Source organism: Enhydra lutris, unplaced genomic scaffold, assembly GCF_002288905.1.
Source record: "Enhydra lutris kenyoni isolate GAN:26980312 unplaced genomic scaffold, ASM228890v2 scaffoldscaffold68, whole genome shotgun sequence".
NCBI lineage: Eukaryota > Metazoa > Chordata > Mammalia > Carnivora > Mustelidae > Enhydra > Enhydra lutris.
In genome coordinates, this window is record NW_019154152.1 from 7,544,636 (window position 1) to 7,560,518 (window position 15,883).

The window sequence follows — 15,883 nt, forward strand, 5'->3', positions numbered from 1 at the left end:
TATTGTAACTCCAACCTAGTATTGAAAATGCCAGTTTACCTCTTTGCCTCCCTTTCCAAGACTGTTGGTGCCTAGAGGACTAGAATCTTGTCCTACTTAACTTTGTACTCCCAGGCCCTAGCTCAGGATTGGCAAATAGGAATTAAATAAATGTTTGTTGCGTTGAAAACCCCACCCTCCCTGGTGATTTTGCATGTTGTTTACTCAAACTGAAATACCTCTCTTCCTGTCTACAGCAGCTCTGTTCGCTTCCCTGTGTCTCTTCTCCCGGCAGCTGGAGGGGAGTGGGGCTTTCGAACCCTTAAAAGGCTGAATAAGGGAACTAGAAAGGATGCAGACTGGCAGACAACCTGTAGTTAAGGGGTGTCCCAAAACAAGGTCTTTAAGCGCCAAGTTGGAAGAGGAGTCCCAGACCTGCGGAAAAGCGTCTTAGACCTTGACGGTTCCCATCCCGGCGAAAAGGCTTAGCAGTATGGCCACGTGGGAGACCGCCTGTCGGAGACATCTCACAGGATGGTAAACAACCAGGAGGCGGGAGACGCGAGAACGACTGCAAACACGGCGAGGGAGGGGCGAAGCGCGGAGCGTGTGACGTCACCCGTGGTGTGTGCGTAACGTGAGCGGAAGCGGAAGCGGCTCTGTTCGCCGCCTCTCCCACCGGCCCGATGAGCTGCAGCGGCTCCGGCGCGGACCCCGAGGCGGCGCCGGGCTCCGCTGCCTCGGCCCCGGGCCCGGCGCCCGCGGTCTCGGCCCCCGCAGCGTTGCCCGCTGGCACCGCTGCGGAGAATAAGGCCAGCCCCGCGGGGACTGCAGGGGGACCTGGGGCTGGAGCTGCGGCAGGGGGCACGGGACCCGTGGCGGCGCGGGCCGGGGAGCCGGCCGAACGGCGCGGGGCGGGTGAGGGCCGGGACGGGTGAGGGTGAGGGCAGCGCCCAGGGCTGGGTCCAGTGGTGGGTGAGGGCAGAGGATTTGACCTAGCCGGGGCCCCGCATCTCCCACCTCCATGTCTGTCTGCTGGTTCTCCTCCAGCTCCGGTGTCGGCTGGTGGAGCGGCGCCCCCGGAGGGGGCCATGTCTAACGGGGTTTATGTACTGCCGAGCGCGGCCAACGGAGACGTGAAGCCGGTGGTGTCCAGCACGCCTCTGGTGGATTTCCTGATGCAGCTGGAGGATTATACGCCTACGGTGGGCTTCCTGCCTGAACAAGGCTATTGGCGCACTGTCAGGCCAACTTTTCTGCTACACCGCCTGGATTTCCAGCCTCCTTTTGCACTTGCTCCCCTACTAGCTCTGCCCACCCAAACTGAGCTTCCTGAAAGCCAGGCTTGCCCTCCATTTCCCTCCCCATCTCAGCCCAGGGCAAATACTGACAGTCGTCTCATTGATCTCTCAGATCCCAGACGCAGTGACTGGTTACTACCTGAACCGTGCTGGCTTTGAGGCTTCGGACCCACGCATGTGAGTACAGTCTGGGTGGGTAGATTAGAAACTTGAGTGCTAATACGGTTTAATTGTTCCATCTTCTCACACCACTTTTTTCTCTTTAGAATTCGGCTCATCTCCCTAGCTGCCCAGAAATTCATCTCAGATATTGCCAACGATGCCCTACAGCACTGCAAAATGAAGGGCACAGCTTCTGGCAGCTCCCGAAGCAAGAGCAAGGTGTGAGGGGAGGCTCATTGAATCAGTAATTACCTCCCACAGTGTCGGAGGCTTAATTGTCCTGAAATCCCTTTGGGGAAACTAAGTCCTAGGGGAGGTGAAAGACCTACTCAGGGTCACCCATCTGGGATTGAAATCTGGGATTCCTGTGCTCAGCTGGTACTCTTCCCTCTTCCCTCAGGACCGCAAGTACACTCTAACCATGGAGGACTTGACCCCTGCCCTCAGCGAGTATGGCATCAATGTGAAGAAGCCGCACTACTTCACCTGAGCCACCCAACCTAAATGTACTTGTCTGTCCCCTTGTCCCCACACCAGCCTGTTTTCATAATAAACTTTATTGTGACAGGCAGGGCTGGTCCCTCCCATGCTGGGAGATACCGTGTGGCAAGTGACAAAGCTCTGAGCCTAGCCCCTTTGGGGGCTGCAGTGGTAGGGATGGGGGCAGGGGATGGGCCCCATGGCTGGGGTAGTACCATGACTGGAGGCAGGGGAGGCAACCAGAAGCCTGCTGCTTTGGGGAGACATACTCCCCTAACCGTGTCCTGACACCTCTGGAGTTTAGGCAAGGGCTTTCCAGCTCTACTTGTCCTGCATCTTCTCCAGGATAGGCACAATCATGTCAAATTTAGGCCGCTTAGCAGGGTCTTCATTCATGCAGATCTTCATGAGCTTACACACATGGGGGGAAATGCCTGGTGGGATAGTAGGCCGAAGGCCTTCCAGTGCCACCTGCAAATACAGGAAAAAACAAAATGGGTTTCAGAACTTGAATATCCTGTGGGGAGAGGCCTCTAGTCCTCAGGACAGGATTACTGCATATTTGAACAAATATGGGAAGAGCCCAGCCCTGCTATAGTTATTGTTGTCACCACCACCATTCCCCCAACACAAGTGCATACAGTTGTGCTCTCACCTTCATTCCAATCTCCATGTTGGAGAGGTCAGCAAAGGGTACCTCCCGTGTCACCAGTTCCCACAGAAGCACTGCAAAACTCCACATGTCTGCTGAGCGTCTGTTTGTATCTTCAGGCTTCTTCTGCAGTGCTGGAGGAACAGGACTTAACTGTTCCAGCTGCTTGTCCTGTCTCTGCCCCCTTCCATTACTACTGAGCTGGCCCTTCTCCACCTCCCAACATGATGCCCTCCCTCACCTTCAGGGGCCACCCAGGCAGGTGCATACATGCGCCCAGGGCATTGGAAGGAGAACTTGACGTCGGCCATGCTGATTCGGGCAGTCATATCCTCATCAATCTGAGGAAGAGAAGATAGATAATGTGGAAGGAGGTAAGTCCTATTCTAGACAGGGAAAGGGGTCTGGGGGCCTGGGCCAGGAATGAAGTGTGACCTCACCATTACACTACGGCTATTGAGTGCATGTCGTGGGATGAGGGGCTCTAATGTGTGTAGGAAGGCCATGCCCCTTGCCATGTCCAACGCAAACTTCACAGCCTGGCTCTGGTCCACAACAAAATCTAAGGAGGCAAGAGTCAAAAGAGTTTGGGGAGGCTCACACACCCTGCGCCCATCCCATGAGATTTGGTATCCCCTACTCACTGGTGCCTTCATGTAATACATTGTACAGGGATCCATATGGCATCCAGTGTGTGATGAGGGTGGGGTGAGGAGCAGGCGGAGACTGACAGGCACCTAGCACTGGGAGCACATTTGGATGCGAGAAAATCCTGGAAGAGGGAGAGTATCCCTAGCTGAGATCAGCATAAGAGATCTCCCTTTGGGTGCTAGTCAGGGTTCCTTGGAACCAGCAGCTTCCCGTTTAGGCCTTGCCCCACCTGAGACGGGGACACTCCTCGTTGAAGTCCCTGCTCTTCCTTGTACTCCAGTCTCGAACCTTTAGCACCTTCACAACGATGTCATTGCCCTGCCAACGGCCCTTCCATAGCTGAGAGATAGGTAAGGGTTAGGAAGCTTTAACTAAGGCTACTGCTTTCTTGTCCGCTAACTGTAAGAAAAACTTAAAACAGATGCAGGGCAGGTAATTTGTAGGAGATTGGGGAGGGAGGGCCAAGAAAGGCAGGGTCACCTCTCCAGAGTGATTCTCGTTGAGCTTTGCCAAAAAGTTGAGCTGTTTGTAGTCAATGCCGGAGTGTTTGTTCAGAGTCCCATTTCCTGAGAATGTGGGCAGGTCAGGTACCCAAGCTTCACCCTAACCCAGCTCCAACAGCTCAGGGTTATTCCCTCGACCATCCCTCCCCTTACACCTGACTCACGGGGCCGAGTGCGGGTGGTTCCCTTCCAGAAAGTGTCCTTGTATGGAATACGGTTAAGGTTCTGGCCCATCTTCTCTGCCCGCTCTGGGAAAGAAAAACAGCTTTGGCCCCAGCTGTAGTATGGAGCGAGGAGATAGGTAGGGACAAGACAGGATACAAACTGGAGTTGGGGGACAGACCTCGGAGGAGCTCTCTCAGGGGTGCCTTGGCTTTGTCCACAGGCATCTCTCCATACTTGTTACAAATGCTGACAAGAGCCCCATTAGCTACCAGGTCCTGGAATGAAAAGGTGGTTGTGATGATGGGCTCTGCTACCTCCCTGGCAATCAAAATCAACCATCAATACAGATATAGTACCAGATCTGAGTGTCATATATTCAGCAATACTTACAGAACGGATTGAAGGTTCTAGAATCTCCCATTCAGGCTCAGAGGTTGCAACCCACCCATCCCAGGGCTCAGGGCTTTGGTACTCACCTCTGCAACCTGATCTTGGCCCCAAAAACAGGCATAGTGCAGGGGCACGTTTCCATGCTCATTCACTGCATTAATGTCAGCTTTATACTGCAAGAGCTGGTCCCCATGGCCAAGAAGAAGAGGCAGAAGACAGTCAGAGGGGAGATGGGAGTTGGTGTAAGGAGGGAGAAGAGTACACATAATGCTTGTGACTGACTTCCAGACATGTATGTAATGTATGTGACAGAACATTCATGCATACCTTCTGCACAATATCACGGTGTCCATGACTGGCTGCCAGGTGCAGGGGGGTGTCATCCCCACGGTTCATCACATTGATTCGTGCCCCCCGCATGATCAGCATCTCAACCACAGCAGAACGGCCCTCTCGGCAGGCCCAGTGCAAGGGGGAGAAGCCATGATCATCCCTTTGAGGAAGAGACAATGGTCATTGATCTGGAGGTGGGGCAAAGGCTTTGATATGGAAAAAACTGATAGTCATTCTGAAAAATCTCCCTAGAAACCTTGCCTGTCCAGGATTCTGATTCTCATTCATGCCAGCAACTCCCAAAGCCATCCGATTAAGACCTTCAAAGGTCTTCAGACCCCTGAGCTTTAAACCTAACCAACTACCACCTGAAATCTCAACAAATACATATGATTCACTGTCTTCATCAACATCTCCCACTAGCCTTTTTTCCTTGGCATGCCCCATCTCATTAAATGGTAGCATTTTATCTGGTTTCCTCTGCATTCCTTTTGCAACATCTGTTGGTCCTTTTTGTTTCCAATGCATTTCATATGCCCCTAATATACTACTTGTGGCACTGGATTGTAAACATCTTAATGAGCTGTCTTGTCTGCTAGACTGAATTCTTGAGAGAATGGATTGACAGAAGTTGTTTATACATGTTAATACAAGGGAGGGGTGTTTTGGAGAAGGAAAGCCACAACTCATGGGAGAAGAAGCAAGCTTACTGATTGGCTCTATACTGAAACCTAAGATCTAAAAATGGACTGGCATTAAAATAATGTTTTGGAAGAGTTTATAATGAAAAAGAAATACTTTTGATAAGTCATTACTAATGAGGCAGATATCAAATGAGGATTTGATTTGGTAAAACAGGATTCCTCTACTCAAGCAGTCTGAGTCCCAGAAAACAGGAATATAAGAGTGGCTTCTTTAGAAAGAAAACTGACTTTTCCCCTGCCAAGGACCTGTATATTCTAAAGTAAAAGAGCTGTACAAAGAAAAAAGAAGAAAAAAACACTTGGTGGGAGTTGGGCCTGCCTGACAGCCTGGGGCCATAAAAGGAAATTCCCTCCAGTCTGGTGTGTGTGAGGATCCAAGGGGCGGGACAGGGGGGCGGTCTGTGGTCTGAGACCGCAGCCTCCGGATGCCTTAGTGTTGCGGTCACTTCCCTTGTGGGGGCTCTAGTTATGGCCTGAAACAGATTAGGGGTCTGACTGCTGCAGGCCATCCAGATGTCCTCCTCCCACAGGGGATTGAAGTGTGTGCATGACCTTTAATGACTTCCCTCCACAGCTGCCCTCATCTGCTCACTTAGAGATAGCTGAAAGCTTTCCTGGAAGGTTAGCCCCACCTCCCCCTCTCTGAAGCAACCATCCCCTACTTATCAGTGAGTTTTGCCCTAGATCTTTAATTTGTGCCCTGGTTTATCAGTTTCCTGCAGTCTGTGGCATAAGCAGGCCAGTGCCTGAGGGCAAAAATAAGAGCACAGGGTTCCACTCACTGTCAGACTGCCTGTCACCTCAGGGCCACAGACTATATTCCCAAAGAGTCCTGGAGGGAGTTTACCCCACCTCATATCCAGCATATACCTGCTTGGGCCCCCAAAGCCTTTCCCCTCAAACCAGCCCCAAAGGCTTCCAGTTTAATGCCACCCCTTCACCTTTTGGCACTAAAGAGTTTTATAAAATGCAAGTTCCCCTGGCAACTTCACCTAAGCCTTTATAACCCTACCAACAAAGTAAGAGTGCTATCTTTATCTGAGCACCCTTTGAAGAATTATGAAAGAATTACAGAAATTATAAATATATGAAAAATGGGAAAAAGTGACCAGGAATTACAGAGGAATAGCATAAAGGCTAATGAGAACCTGTGAAGTCTAGATGAAGATGACAGGTGATCCTTACCCCCTCAAACCTAAAAACTGAAGAAATAAAATTTTAAAAACCACCATCCTGAATCATCAGTTATCACTACTGCTTTTCTTGCTTGTCTCAGCTAATCTTGAAGAACTTGCCTACATTCACTATTTCCACATCTCCCATTCAACCCACCACCACGCTGTTGCCTTGAGGGCTGGCATGGGCTTCTGGCATAGGAAGTGTCCACAATACTTTAAATGAAGGAACCAGTGTTGTCTGGTTTCTTCATCTGTTTTCCTCTACAGCAGCCTTCACAAAGATCATCAAATACATTATTAATTGTAAATTCAGAAGTTACTTTAAAGTGCTAAAGTTCTTTAACTCGTCAACAGCCTATCCTACTGTTGACCACTCCCCCTTCGTTGAAACATTCACTTCTCTGAGCTTTACTAACATCTTTTCCTGTTTTTCCTGCACCCCCCAGTTGCACCTTTTCAGTCTTGCAGGCTTCTCATCCCCTCTCTGTCACACCCATGTCTTCAGGTATCATCTATATGCTAACATCTCCCAAATCTGGGTCTCCAAGTCAGGTCTCTCTCCTGAAATCCGAATCTGCATAATCAACAACCTACTCAACGTTTCCACTCTACTGTACAGTCACTTTAACATGTCACAGCAGCAGTCATCATCCTTCAGCCATGTCCAACTCAGTAAAAGCAACCACTATCTACCTAAGAGTCTGAGCCAGAACCCTGGTCATCATCTTTGCTTCCACACTTCCCACACCAAGTCTCATCAATTCTTTATCCTGAAGATTTCAGGAATGCAATCACTTCTTTCTTTTTATATCAGCCTCCATTCTAGTCTAAGGCATCACCACCTCTGGCACAGACCAAGCAACTGCTTCTCCAAATGGCCGCCTGCTCTTGAGAAGGTATCCAAGATGACACTTAAATGGACAATCTCATCATATCATAGCAGGGCTTTAAACTCTTGTTCTTAGAATAATAACCTTATTATAGTATAAATATTCTTGCATGATCTGGTGGGCTCTTGCAGCAGACCTCTCCAGTCTTATCTCCCGTGGTTTACCACTTGTACCCAATGCTTCAGCCCACAGAAGCCCATAGAAGTCTTCTATCCTCCAGCCATATGGACCTGTAGACAATTCCCAAACACTCCATTCTCTGTCTTGCCTCCTAGCTTTCGCCCGTGCAGTTCACTGAGACTGGAAAGCTCTCTGCAGCCCGTGCCTGTGAAACTCTTATTGAGCAATCAAGATTCAGCTTCCTCTGTGGAGACCCTCTGCCCCCCACAGGCTGTGCTTTGCACCCGTAGTACTGGGTAGGAAAGTCAGCCGCCCCAGCCAACGTGAACACCCCACATCGCGGAGAGGAGCAGCATTTGCCCTTCTCACCCACCAGCCACTTCAGCTCACCCCTGGTTGAGGTCGTTCTCCGTGTTGTCCAGCCACAGGCGAACGGCCACCGCGTTGCCCTCCCGGCACTGAGTGAAAATGTCGTCCATAGCAGCGTCCCGGCGCTGAGTCCCCTAGATTGGGGAAGCCTGCGGACTGTGAAGGTATCCACGGAAGGGGGGAGTGAACCCCGAAAGCTTTGTCCCTTACCGGAGATAAGGGGGTGGGGGTCTCCCGCTGCCTCCCCGGCTAGTGGACGTCTGGGAAGGAGTTCGGCTAGGCGGGATGATCCCTGTGTCCCCTGGGCGCGAGGGTAAGGCGGGTCCGCGCGAAGTAGAATAGAAGGTGATTAGGAAGTAGAGTCTCCTGAAGGGGTGTCGGCGAACAAGCTCGGGGACCCTACCCGAGAACAGACCTGGGGGGAGGGGGAGTTCAGGCGCTCTATACCCTGAGAAAGGCGATCGGGGGTCCTTCCTGGGGGTGGCCCTCGTTCCCTACTCGGTATTCGGGCCGAGTGAAGGCTGACGGTTGGCAGGGGTCGAGCTTTAGGGGAGGGCATGGGTGCTCCCGCACTCACCGGGACTCGGGCTGGAGGAGCCTTCTTCGGGGAACTCCCGTCCGGCCGCGCCCGCCGCCCGGCCCCGCCCCTGGCCCTCTCTGGCCAGCGCGGGTCCCCATTGCTCCCTCCCTCTCGCCTTCCTTGCCCGTCTAGCCAGCGGTACCTAAACTCGATGGTTTCCGGCGCCGCGCTGGCCACTCTAGCCACACAGATTTTCACTCTTTGGTTTCCGGCTCAGTTCCGGCTGCTCTGATCGCCAGGTTTAGTAGAGACGCGCTGTGCATGTGGAGAGGCGTGTGGACGCGGGGATTTCGCCCACCGCACCAGCATGTTTGAGGAGCCCGAGTGGGCCGAGGAGGCCCCAGTAGCCACGGACCTCCGGCCTGAAGCCTCACGGCCTCCGCCCGCCTCAGCCTCGCAAATCAAGGTGAGCAGCCCTGCGCGGAGCTCTTCCAACTGAGAAGCTTACCCTGGTGGATCCGGGCACTGGGGCTCGCTGTGTGTGTGTGTGTGTGTGTTCGCGCGCGCGTTGGAGCTGGGGGGCGCCTGCGGCCAACAGAAGACCTGGGGCTCGCTCTGTGTGTGTGTGTGTGTGTGTGTGTGTTCGCGCGCGCGTTGGAGCTGGGGGGCGCCTGCGGCCAACAGAAGACCCCGACTAAGTGAAAGCTGTTGAGTAGAAGTCAGTGAAGTGAAGATGAATTATTGGACGTGAAAAGCACGTGCAGAGGCCCTGGGGGGAAGTAAGCATGTCCTGTTGTTAAGGTCACCCACACAATTATCCGTGTGGTTGGAGCACAGAGGGTATGCCATTGAATTTGGAGAGGTTGAAGTTTTGCATATTTTAACAATAGAAGCCAATAAAATGGTTTTAGCAGGGGAATGATTTCTTAAGATTTGCATTTTAGAAAAGTCCTTGGTTTCAGTGTGGAGATTGGATTGGAGAGAATAAAAGTGAATGACAGTGAAGGGTTTTATCAGCACTACCATTCTAAAGCAGTAGTGCAGAGTGGGTACTGATAAAGTCCAGGTTAAGTGCCTGGCCTGGGACCTCCCAACAGGACTTCAGTCCTTCTCCTTTAAGCCTTTGCAGATGTGAAGGCTGCTGTACTTCTCAGGCTCTTCTACCTTTCAGTCAGCATCCAACAAGGAATCCGCCTGCTTTTTCCCATCCTCTTCATCCCCTCAACCCACTGCTATAATCTATGCCACTGGTCTTTCCATCTGCAGCTTGTCCCTTTCCACTTAGTCTCTATACTACAGCTAGACTCATCTTAAGTACACACCTGTGATCCTGTCACTCTTGTTTTCAGAAACCTCTGTAGCTTTTATAGAAAGATATAGAAAGTTGCAGGCGAAAGCCTGAGATTGAGTGTTGGAACTCCTGCTGCCTTGTGGCCTTACCACATTCCCCTGGGATACTCCGCTTTCTCATCTGCAAATTGAAGAGGTGGGTGGTTTCTCTGCTCTCCAGCCTCCCAGAAGTTGAGATGGTGACTTAAAAGTTGTTCAGGGTCTGGCAGGCTTCATGACAAGCTAGAGAAGTTAACTAAGGATAATCTAGATGCTTCCGCCAGCATCTGAATCAGGTCTCCATCTCTGCCTTCTTATTCTCCAGACCCCATCTATTTACCTCACCCCTTCTCTCTTCCCTTGTTTTCCCTCAGGGCTCTAAGCACCGTCAGCTCTTGGCTACTTTACGGGCCCTGGAGGCAGCATCTCTTCCCCAGCAATCCCCCAGCCTGCCTGACAGTGACTCTGAGGAGGATGTGGTGGAAAGGAAGAAAAAACACCTGAAAAAGTCCTCATCTGCTAGTGCTTCTATTGACGTAGAGAAGAAGAGGAAGAAGAAATGTCAAAAACAGGGTCCACATGGCAGTGACTATGAAGAAAAGGAAGTAAAAAGGAAGAAAAACTGCCTCAGAGGGATTCTCAATGCCAGTGACCCTGCTGAAGAACAGAAGAGAAAGAGGAAGTGCCAGAAACAGGCCCCCTCAAACCCTGCCCAGCATCTAGACAAGGATAACAAAACAGGTACTAGTGGATTTGTATATGTGTGTGGGACAGGGAGGGGCATCAGCTGATCCGATACATGGCACAGGTTACCTGCCACCATTAGGTTTGGGGTTAGTCAGTAAGAAATGTTTTCATCCAGGCCATAGTCTCTTTCTCAAGGACAGGGTATGGCCAGGATGATTGCCAAACCTCAGAATTCAGGGGCTATTGCCCCGAATATGTTCTCTCATCTCCCTCTCTTCAGGTTCCAAAGCTTGGAAGAGTACTGCTACAAATAATCAATCCAAACTGAGTCCTGGCTCTACTTCTGCCAACCCCCCCCAGCCCTTGAGTCGCAAGCAGTGGCGGAACCGGCAGAAGAACAAACGTAGACATAAGAACAAGTTTCGGCCACCTGACCAGGCTCCAGCCGCAGTGCCCACAGAGGAGACAGAGATGCCTCCTGCCCCCAGCCCAGATAATCATGAGGATCGGGCAGGGGCTCTGCGAGCCCGCATGGCACAGCGGCTGGACGGTGCCCGATTTCGCTACCTCAATGAACAGCTATACTCAGGGCCTAGCAGTGCTGCACAGCGTCTCTTCCAGGAAGACCCTGAGGCCTTTCTCCTCTATCACCGTGGCTTCCAGAGCCAAGTCAAGAAGTGGCCACTGCAGCCAGTGGACCGCATCGCCAAGGATCTTCGCCAGCGGTGAATGGGGGTTGGGCACTCTGAGAAGCAATGTGGGTCAGTCATAGCTCAGACTAGACCAGTGAGTGATCCCTCCCCTCCACTCCCAGGCCCGCGTCCCTGGTGGTAGCTGACTTCGGCTGCGGGGACTGCCGCCTGGCCTCAAGTATCCGGAACCCTGTGCACTGCTTTGACTTGGCCTCTCTGGACCCCAGGGTCACTGTGTGTGACATGGCCCAGGTAAACCCTTCTATCTCTCTCTCTCTCTGTATCTGGCCTGTGCTCTAGACCCAGCCTCTATGTGCTAATCTCTAATGCTCCCTCCCTTTACGCCCCCCATTCTAGTGTCTGGTGCTAGCAGTCAGTGTGGAATTAATTAATTAATTAATTAATTTCTTAAAAATATTTGTTTTTTTTTTAAGATTTTATTTATTTGAAAGAGAGCATAAGCAGGGGGAGTAGCAGAGGGAGAGGGAGAAGCAGGCTTCCCCTTGAGCAGGGAGCCCAATGTGGGGCTTAGTCCCAGAACCCTGGGATCATGACCCAAGCCAAAGGCAGACGCTTAACTGACTGAGCCACCCAGGCATCCCTCAGTGCTGGATTTCTGCTACCCATGTTGTATGCTTTGTACAGTATTCCCATTCTCTACAGGTGCCTCTGGAGGATGAATCTGTGGATGTGGCTGTGTTCTGCCTTTCCCTGATGGGAACCAACATCAGGGACTTCCTAGAGGAGGCAAATCGAGTGCTGAAACAAGGGTAGGTGCTCCCAGCACACAGATGTGTGTATATGTGCACAGGTATATGTCTGCATTTACACAGAACTTCTCACTCTTCTCAGGGGTCTCTTGAAAGTGGCTGAAGTCAGTAGCCGGTTTGAAGATGTTCGGACCTTTCTGGGGGCTGTGACCAAACTGGGCTTCAAGGTCATCTCCAAGGTGAGGGCCCTAAGAAGTCTATCTATTTTTGTCTCGTTTGGTCTATTTTAGGGTAATGATGTTAAGGAAAGAGGCCATACACGCAGACACAGATGTTTGCTCTTTGAAGGCATGACGTACGGGAGAGTCCTGGGAACCTTTCTGAGCAAGGGCGGGGCATGGACAGAGGTGTTTTGAGGAGCTGGGGGGAGGATTTGGCGCTCACTAGGTCTTTTCCACCCCTAGGATCTTACCAACAGCCACTTCTTCTTGTTTGACTTTGAAAAGACTGGGCCTCCTCAGGTAGGGCCCAAGGCTCAGCTCACAGGCCTGAAGCTTCAGCCATGTCTCTACAAGCGCAGGTGACCTCTGGGCCCGCCTTGAAAGAGGAGGCAAGTCTTGAACTCCAGGCTCATAACTGAAGACTATATCCAGCAAGTCACTGACCCAGGGACTGGTATATCCCTTTTGCCGTCCTAAGACTAATGTGTGATTAAACCCCCTGGTTCAGCCCCGCTCTAATGAAGGCTTCTTGGTTGTGAGAAGCATAAAATCACTTGGGCTAGCTAAAGAGTAAGGAGTTTACTGTGAAAATTCAAGGGTATCTGGGAATTAGGGTTCCTCCAAATGTGGGAACTAGCTGGTTTGAAATTCAGGGCGTCTCTGGGTTTGCTCCTCTTTCCATCTCTCAGGAGCCACGTGGACTTTCTGCCCTGGCATCTCTACTCGCTTCTCATCTCCATCTGCTGAGAAAATCTACAGCCAGGGCTGGGTGTGTAAGAGGTGCTCAATAAACCATAGCTATGGCTATGATGTGTTGTAAGCCTTACTATTTTCTTAAGTCCTTCCCTAGGTAGGGTTGGAGGTCAAAGACTGAAGAATGGATTTCTTGACTGAGGAATACTCTGGGAGAGCTCAAGATGGACCTTTCAATGGCCTTCATTTCACAGGGTATTTAGAGAATATTGATAAGACTTTGAATTGTTCTGGAGGGTGGTAGTAAGAGAGCTGGGTCTCTTCATAAATAACAACTGGTTGACATCATGGTAGGCTGGGGGATTGGGCTGTCCATTAGTACGAGGGTCTGTTTGTTGTGTCCAGCTTGTAGTGGGCCCAGATCACCATGTCCTGGAAAAGCTATGGGCAAGGAATGCTGGTGTTAGGAAAATGCACTGGGATGATAGACCCTTGGCCTCTCCTGGAAAGTATCTGCCATGTCCCGATATAAAGATGTAGCATCTTACCTATTTGGAAGGGCAAAAACAGAGTGCTCACTGGGACACAGCTTCCAGGGCTCTGAGCCAGTCAGATGCCTCTGGTGAGGGGATCCAGCTTCGAGGTAGGCTGTGGACTGGAAGGCATGTTTGGAGGCTAGGCAGTGTGCCACAGTGTCTTCGCATGTGCTCTTCTGTCTGCTGAATACTCACCTGACTGATGAAGTCTTACTCATCCTAGCTTAGTTTTTCCTACTCTACCGCTCCTAAAGCAGAATTAATTTCTTCATCTACATTCTTCAAATTGCATTGTGATTGCTTTGCACATTAGGCAGCGGTCCTTTCAAATGATATTTATCTTTGTATTCCCAGAGCTTGTTGGTGACATGGTAGAGTAACAGGGTTTAGTTGAGTAGGACTGACGAGAACAGGGTATTGCAGGAACGCAGGCTCAGGGTACAAGATGTGGGCACTGAGGACTAGGGATGATGGAAGAAGTAAGCAGATGGGAGAACTTGAACAGACAGAACAGGTGGGATAATGAGGGCTGGTGAGAGAGAGGAATCTGCACTGAGTCTGGATTCTCGCTTGAGCAACAGGTAGGGCTGGTGCTGCTGTTCAGAATGTTGGGTTGTAGGTACCTGTTCGATACTCACTTGGAAAAGGGATGTAATAGTGCCGGGAGAGACCTGTTCTAGGATTTGGGAATCAGCAGTCTAAAAGTGGTCGTTAAAGTCATGGGAATAGATAAAATCAGAGTAAGGTAGTGAAAAGAGAAAATGCTCCAAATAAAACTCTGAGGGGCATCTGTTGGATGGGCAAGGGCAAGTGGACTAGTCAAGGTGACAGGATGAGAAGGTCGGGCCAATAAAACATGGAAATGCTTTCAATATGGAGGGAAGGGTTGGAGAGGTTGTCAGCTGTCAGACGCTGTTGTGGAGTCTGTTAAAATTTACAGTGAAGTCAGACCAGTGAGTAAAGTTGCTGAATACTGTCGAGGGCCTGTTTAAATTTATAGTGGTATTCATGTCTTTTTAGTTATACCAGCCAGCCCAGTAGTATGGTTATCTTTGCCTTCTCAGGAATCTAGGTGTAGCTGTGGGGAGATTGAGTACTAAGGGATCATCCAGAGTTGGAATCTCACCGTGCAATGGAATTGAAAGCAAGCAAAGGCATTTCACACCATTCAGAAGTAACTGATCTCTCTCTGGATCGTGTACTATTGTAGAAGAGGTAGGAGAGTGAAAACAGAGGAATGGGTTGTTGCTCTGGGAATCATTAAACAAGTGACCTGGGCAGGTGTGAGGTGGTGGTCAGGAATTGGAGTGCTTGAATTATTAGTGTTGGAAGCACAGCAGCTCCCGGCGATGGCCATGTCTAGAATGAAGCCACAGGGGTAAGTGCCTGAGAGGCAAGTGAGAGAGGTTACCTGTATGTTGGGTAATGGACTGAGGGCTCGGGTATTACGGGGAGATCTTGTCTGAATGGACTTTGAGGTTCTCCAGGGTGGTGGTAGAAGTTAGCATGGAAGAGAGGCCAGCCTCTCAGGGGAGGGGGCACATCCAGGAGGTCTGCAGACAAAAGGATGGGGAAGCTAGATGGTTGAATTTCAGAAGTGCAGGGGGGTTGGACTGCCTACTAGAGAGACTTCCATTGTGGGAGTGATGTGAGGCTGGTGAGTGGAGCTGGCTGCCAGGCAGCTGAGATAACTGCCTCTCGGCAGTCCTTTCCAGCGTGTCAGGAATTACTGGGTATTACTAGGGGAATTATTATTATGGCAGCTGCATGGGACAGGAGCCTCCGGGGAGAAGGGGAGGCAGGCCACAAAGTCCAAGGAAAGTGTTAGATTAGCTGTGGGACACACATTACCTTTGACAATTCCCTGTCTGCGTTCTTTTTTTTTTTTTTTAAAGATTTATTTATTTATTTATTTGACCGATCACTAGCAGGCAGAGAGAGAGATAGAGAAGGAAGCAGGCTCCCTGCTGAGCAGAGAGCCCGAGGTGGGGCTCGATCCCAGGACCCTGAGACTATGACCCGAGCCGAAAGCAGAGGCTTTAACCCACTGAGCCACCCAGGCGCCACCCCCGTCTGCGTTCTTTTGCAAATGTTTATATTCCTAGGTCTTGGTTAATTTTCCCTGTTTTTTGTTTTGTTTTGTTTTGTTTTTCTCAGCAGAACAGCTGGGGTCTGCTTTTTTCCTTTTCTTGTCCTCCTTACTTATAATTTAGATTCTTCCTTTGCCTATTCTGGCTCTCTCCACCCAAGTAAGTATCTCTGGGTTTGACTCAGGCCTTGGATTCCCTGTAACTCAGTCCAGCCCCAGTAATGTCTCCATCAGTTGCTCTGATTCTGAAATCAGGACTCCCCTGATCTTGATCGGGGGCCTCTTGGCTCCATCTTCAGCTTCAGGACAAACTCTTAGGCAAGCCCAAGTCCCTGGAATCAGTGTTTAAGGCTGAGAGCCGAGGCTGGAGAGGGAACAGTGTATTTCTTTAAGAAATAACAGCATGGCAGCTATTCAAAGAACCAACAATTTAAGGAACAGTTTGAGAAGAGATTGAAGGAAGGGCAAGAGTAGTAAGAGGTAAGTGGAAGGGGGCCGCTGTACTGTGCAAGGCAGTGCATGACAATCA

General features: G+C 50.7%; 3 protein-coding genes across 7 annotated transcripts; 2 read left to right on the forward strand and 1 right to left on the reverse strand.

The window, feature by feature from the left end:
• The first annotated feature begins 543 nt into the window (after positions 1 to 543).
• LOC111159384 (transcription initiation factor TFIID subunit 10) lies at positions 544 to 2,013 on the forward strand. The gene is made up of 5 exons (XM_022521802.1): positions 544 to 897; positions 1,030 to 1,184; positions 1,393 to 1,457; positions 1,547 to 1,661; positions 1,843 to 2,013. Exons 1-5 carry the CDS (start codon positions 666 to 668, stop codon positions 1,930 to 1,932), a joined length of 657 nt encoding a protein of 218 aa, XP_022377510.1. The 5' UTR covers positions 544 to 665; the 3' UTR covers positions 1,933 to 2,013.
• Positions 1,981 to 8,884, reverse strand: LOC111159383 (integrin linked kinase). Of its 5 annotated transcripts, none has more exons than XM_022521798.1 (13): positions 8,455 to 8,884; positions 7,899 to 8,033; positions 4,611 to 4,776; positions 4,370 to 4,465; positions 4,072 to 4,168; positions 3,893 to 3,976; positions 3,706 to 3,791; positions 3,455 to 3,564; positions 3,219 to 3,346; positions 3,015 to 3,136; positions 2,816 to 2,915; positions 2,578 to 2,708; positions 1,981 to 2,393 (listed from the first exon to the last, which is right to left on the reverse strand). In XM_022521798.1, the coding sequence occupies exons 2-13, from the start codon at positions 7,985 to 7,987 to the stop codon at positions 2,244 to 2,246; spliced, it is 1,359 nt and encodes a 452-aa protein (XP_022377506.1). In that variant the 5' UTR covers positions 7,988 to 8,033; positions 8,455 to 8,884; the 3' UTR covers positions 1,981 to 2,243. The 5 variants fall into 5 exon arrangements, with proteins under 5 accessions (XP_022377506.1, XP_022377505.1, XP_022377508.1 ...); XM_022521800.1 differs by having other exon boundaries at positions 2,108 to 2,393; positions 7,899 to 8,011; positions 8,455 to 8,496; XM_022521799.1 differs by lacking the exon at positions 8,455 to 8,884 and adding an exon at positions 8,325 to 8,341 and having other exon boundaries at positions 2,108 to 2,393.
• Positions 8,659 to 12,861, forward strand: LOC111159381 (ribosomal RNA processing 8). The gene is made up of 7 exons (XM_022521796.1): positions 8,659 to 8,863; positions 10,101 to 10,467; positions 10,694 to 11,138; positions 11,228 to 11,357; positions 11,769 to 11,875; positions 11,958 to 12,054; positions 12,280 to 12,861. The coding sequence occupies exons 1-7, from the start codon at positions 8,765 to 8,767 to the stop codon at positions 12,397 to 12,399; spliced, it is 1,365 nt and encodes a 454-aa protein (XP_022377504.1). The 5' UTR covers positions 8,659 to 8,764; the 3' UTR covers positions 12,400 to 12,861.
• Positions 12,862 to 15,883: the final 3,022 nt, after the last annotated feature.

Coding starts and splice junctions, on each gene's coding strand:
- LOC111159384 (XM_022521802.1), top strand. CDS start 666: ATGAGCTGCAGCGGCTCCGGCGCGGACCCCGAGGCGGCGCCGGGCTCC. Junction 1,185..1,392: donor TGGAGGATTATACGCCTACG/GTGGGCTTCCTG, acceptor TTGATCTCTCAG/ATCCCAGACGCAGTGACTGG. Junction 1,458..1,546: donor GAGGCTTCGGACCCACGCAT/GTGAGTACAGTC, acceptor TTTTCTCTTTAG/AATTCGGCTCATCTCCCTAG.
- LOC111159383 (XM_022521798.1), bottom strand. CDS start 7,987: ATGGACGACATTTTCACTCAGTGCCGGGAGGGCAACGCGGTGGCCGTT. Junction 3,347..3,454: donor GAGGAGTGTCCCCGTCTCAG/GTGGGGCAAGGC, acceptor TCCCTCTTCCAG/GATTTTCTCGCATCCAAATG. Junction 3,137..3,218: donor TGTATTACATGAAGGCACCA/GTGAGTAGGGGA, acceptor TTGCCTCCTTAG/ATTTTGTTGTGGACCAGAGC.
- LOC111159381 (XM_022521796.1), top strand. CDS start 8,765: ATGTTTGAGGAGCCCGAGTGGGCCGAGGAGGCCCCAGTAGCCACGGAC. Junction 11,358..11,768: donor CTGTGTGTGACATGGCCCAG/GTAAACCCTTCT, acceptor CATTCTCTACAG/GTGCCTCTGGAGGATGAATC. Junction 11,876..11,957: donor AATCGAGTGCTGAAACAAGG/GTAGGTGCTCCC, acceptor CACTCTTCTCAG/GGGTCTCTTGAAAGTGGCTG.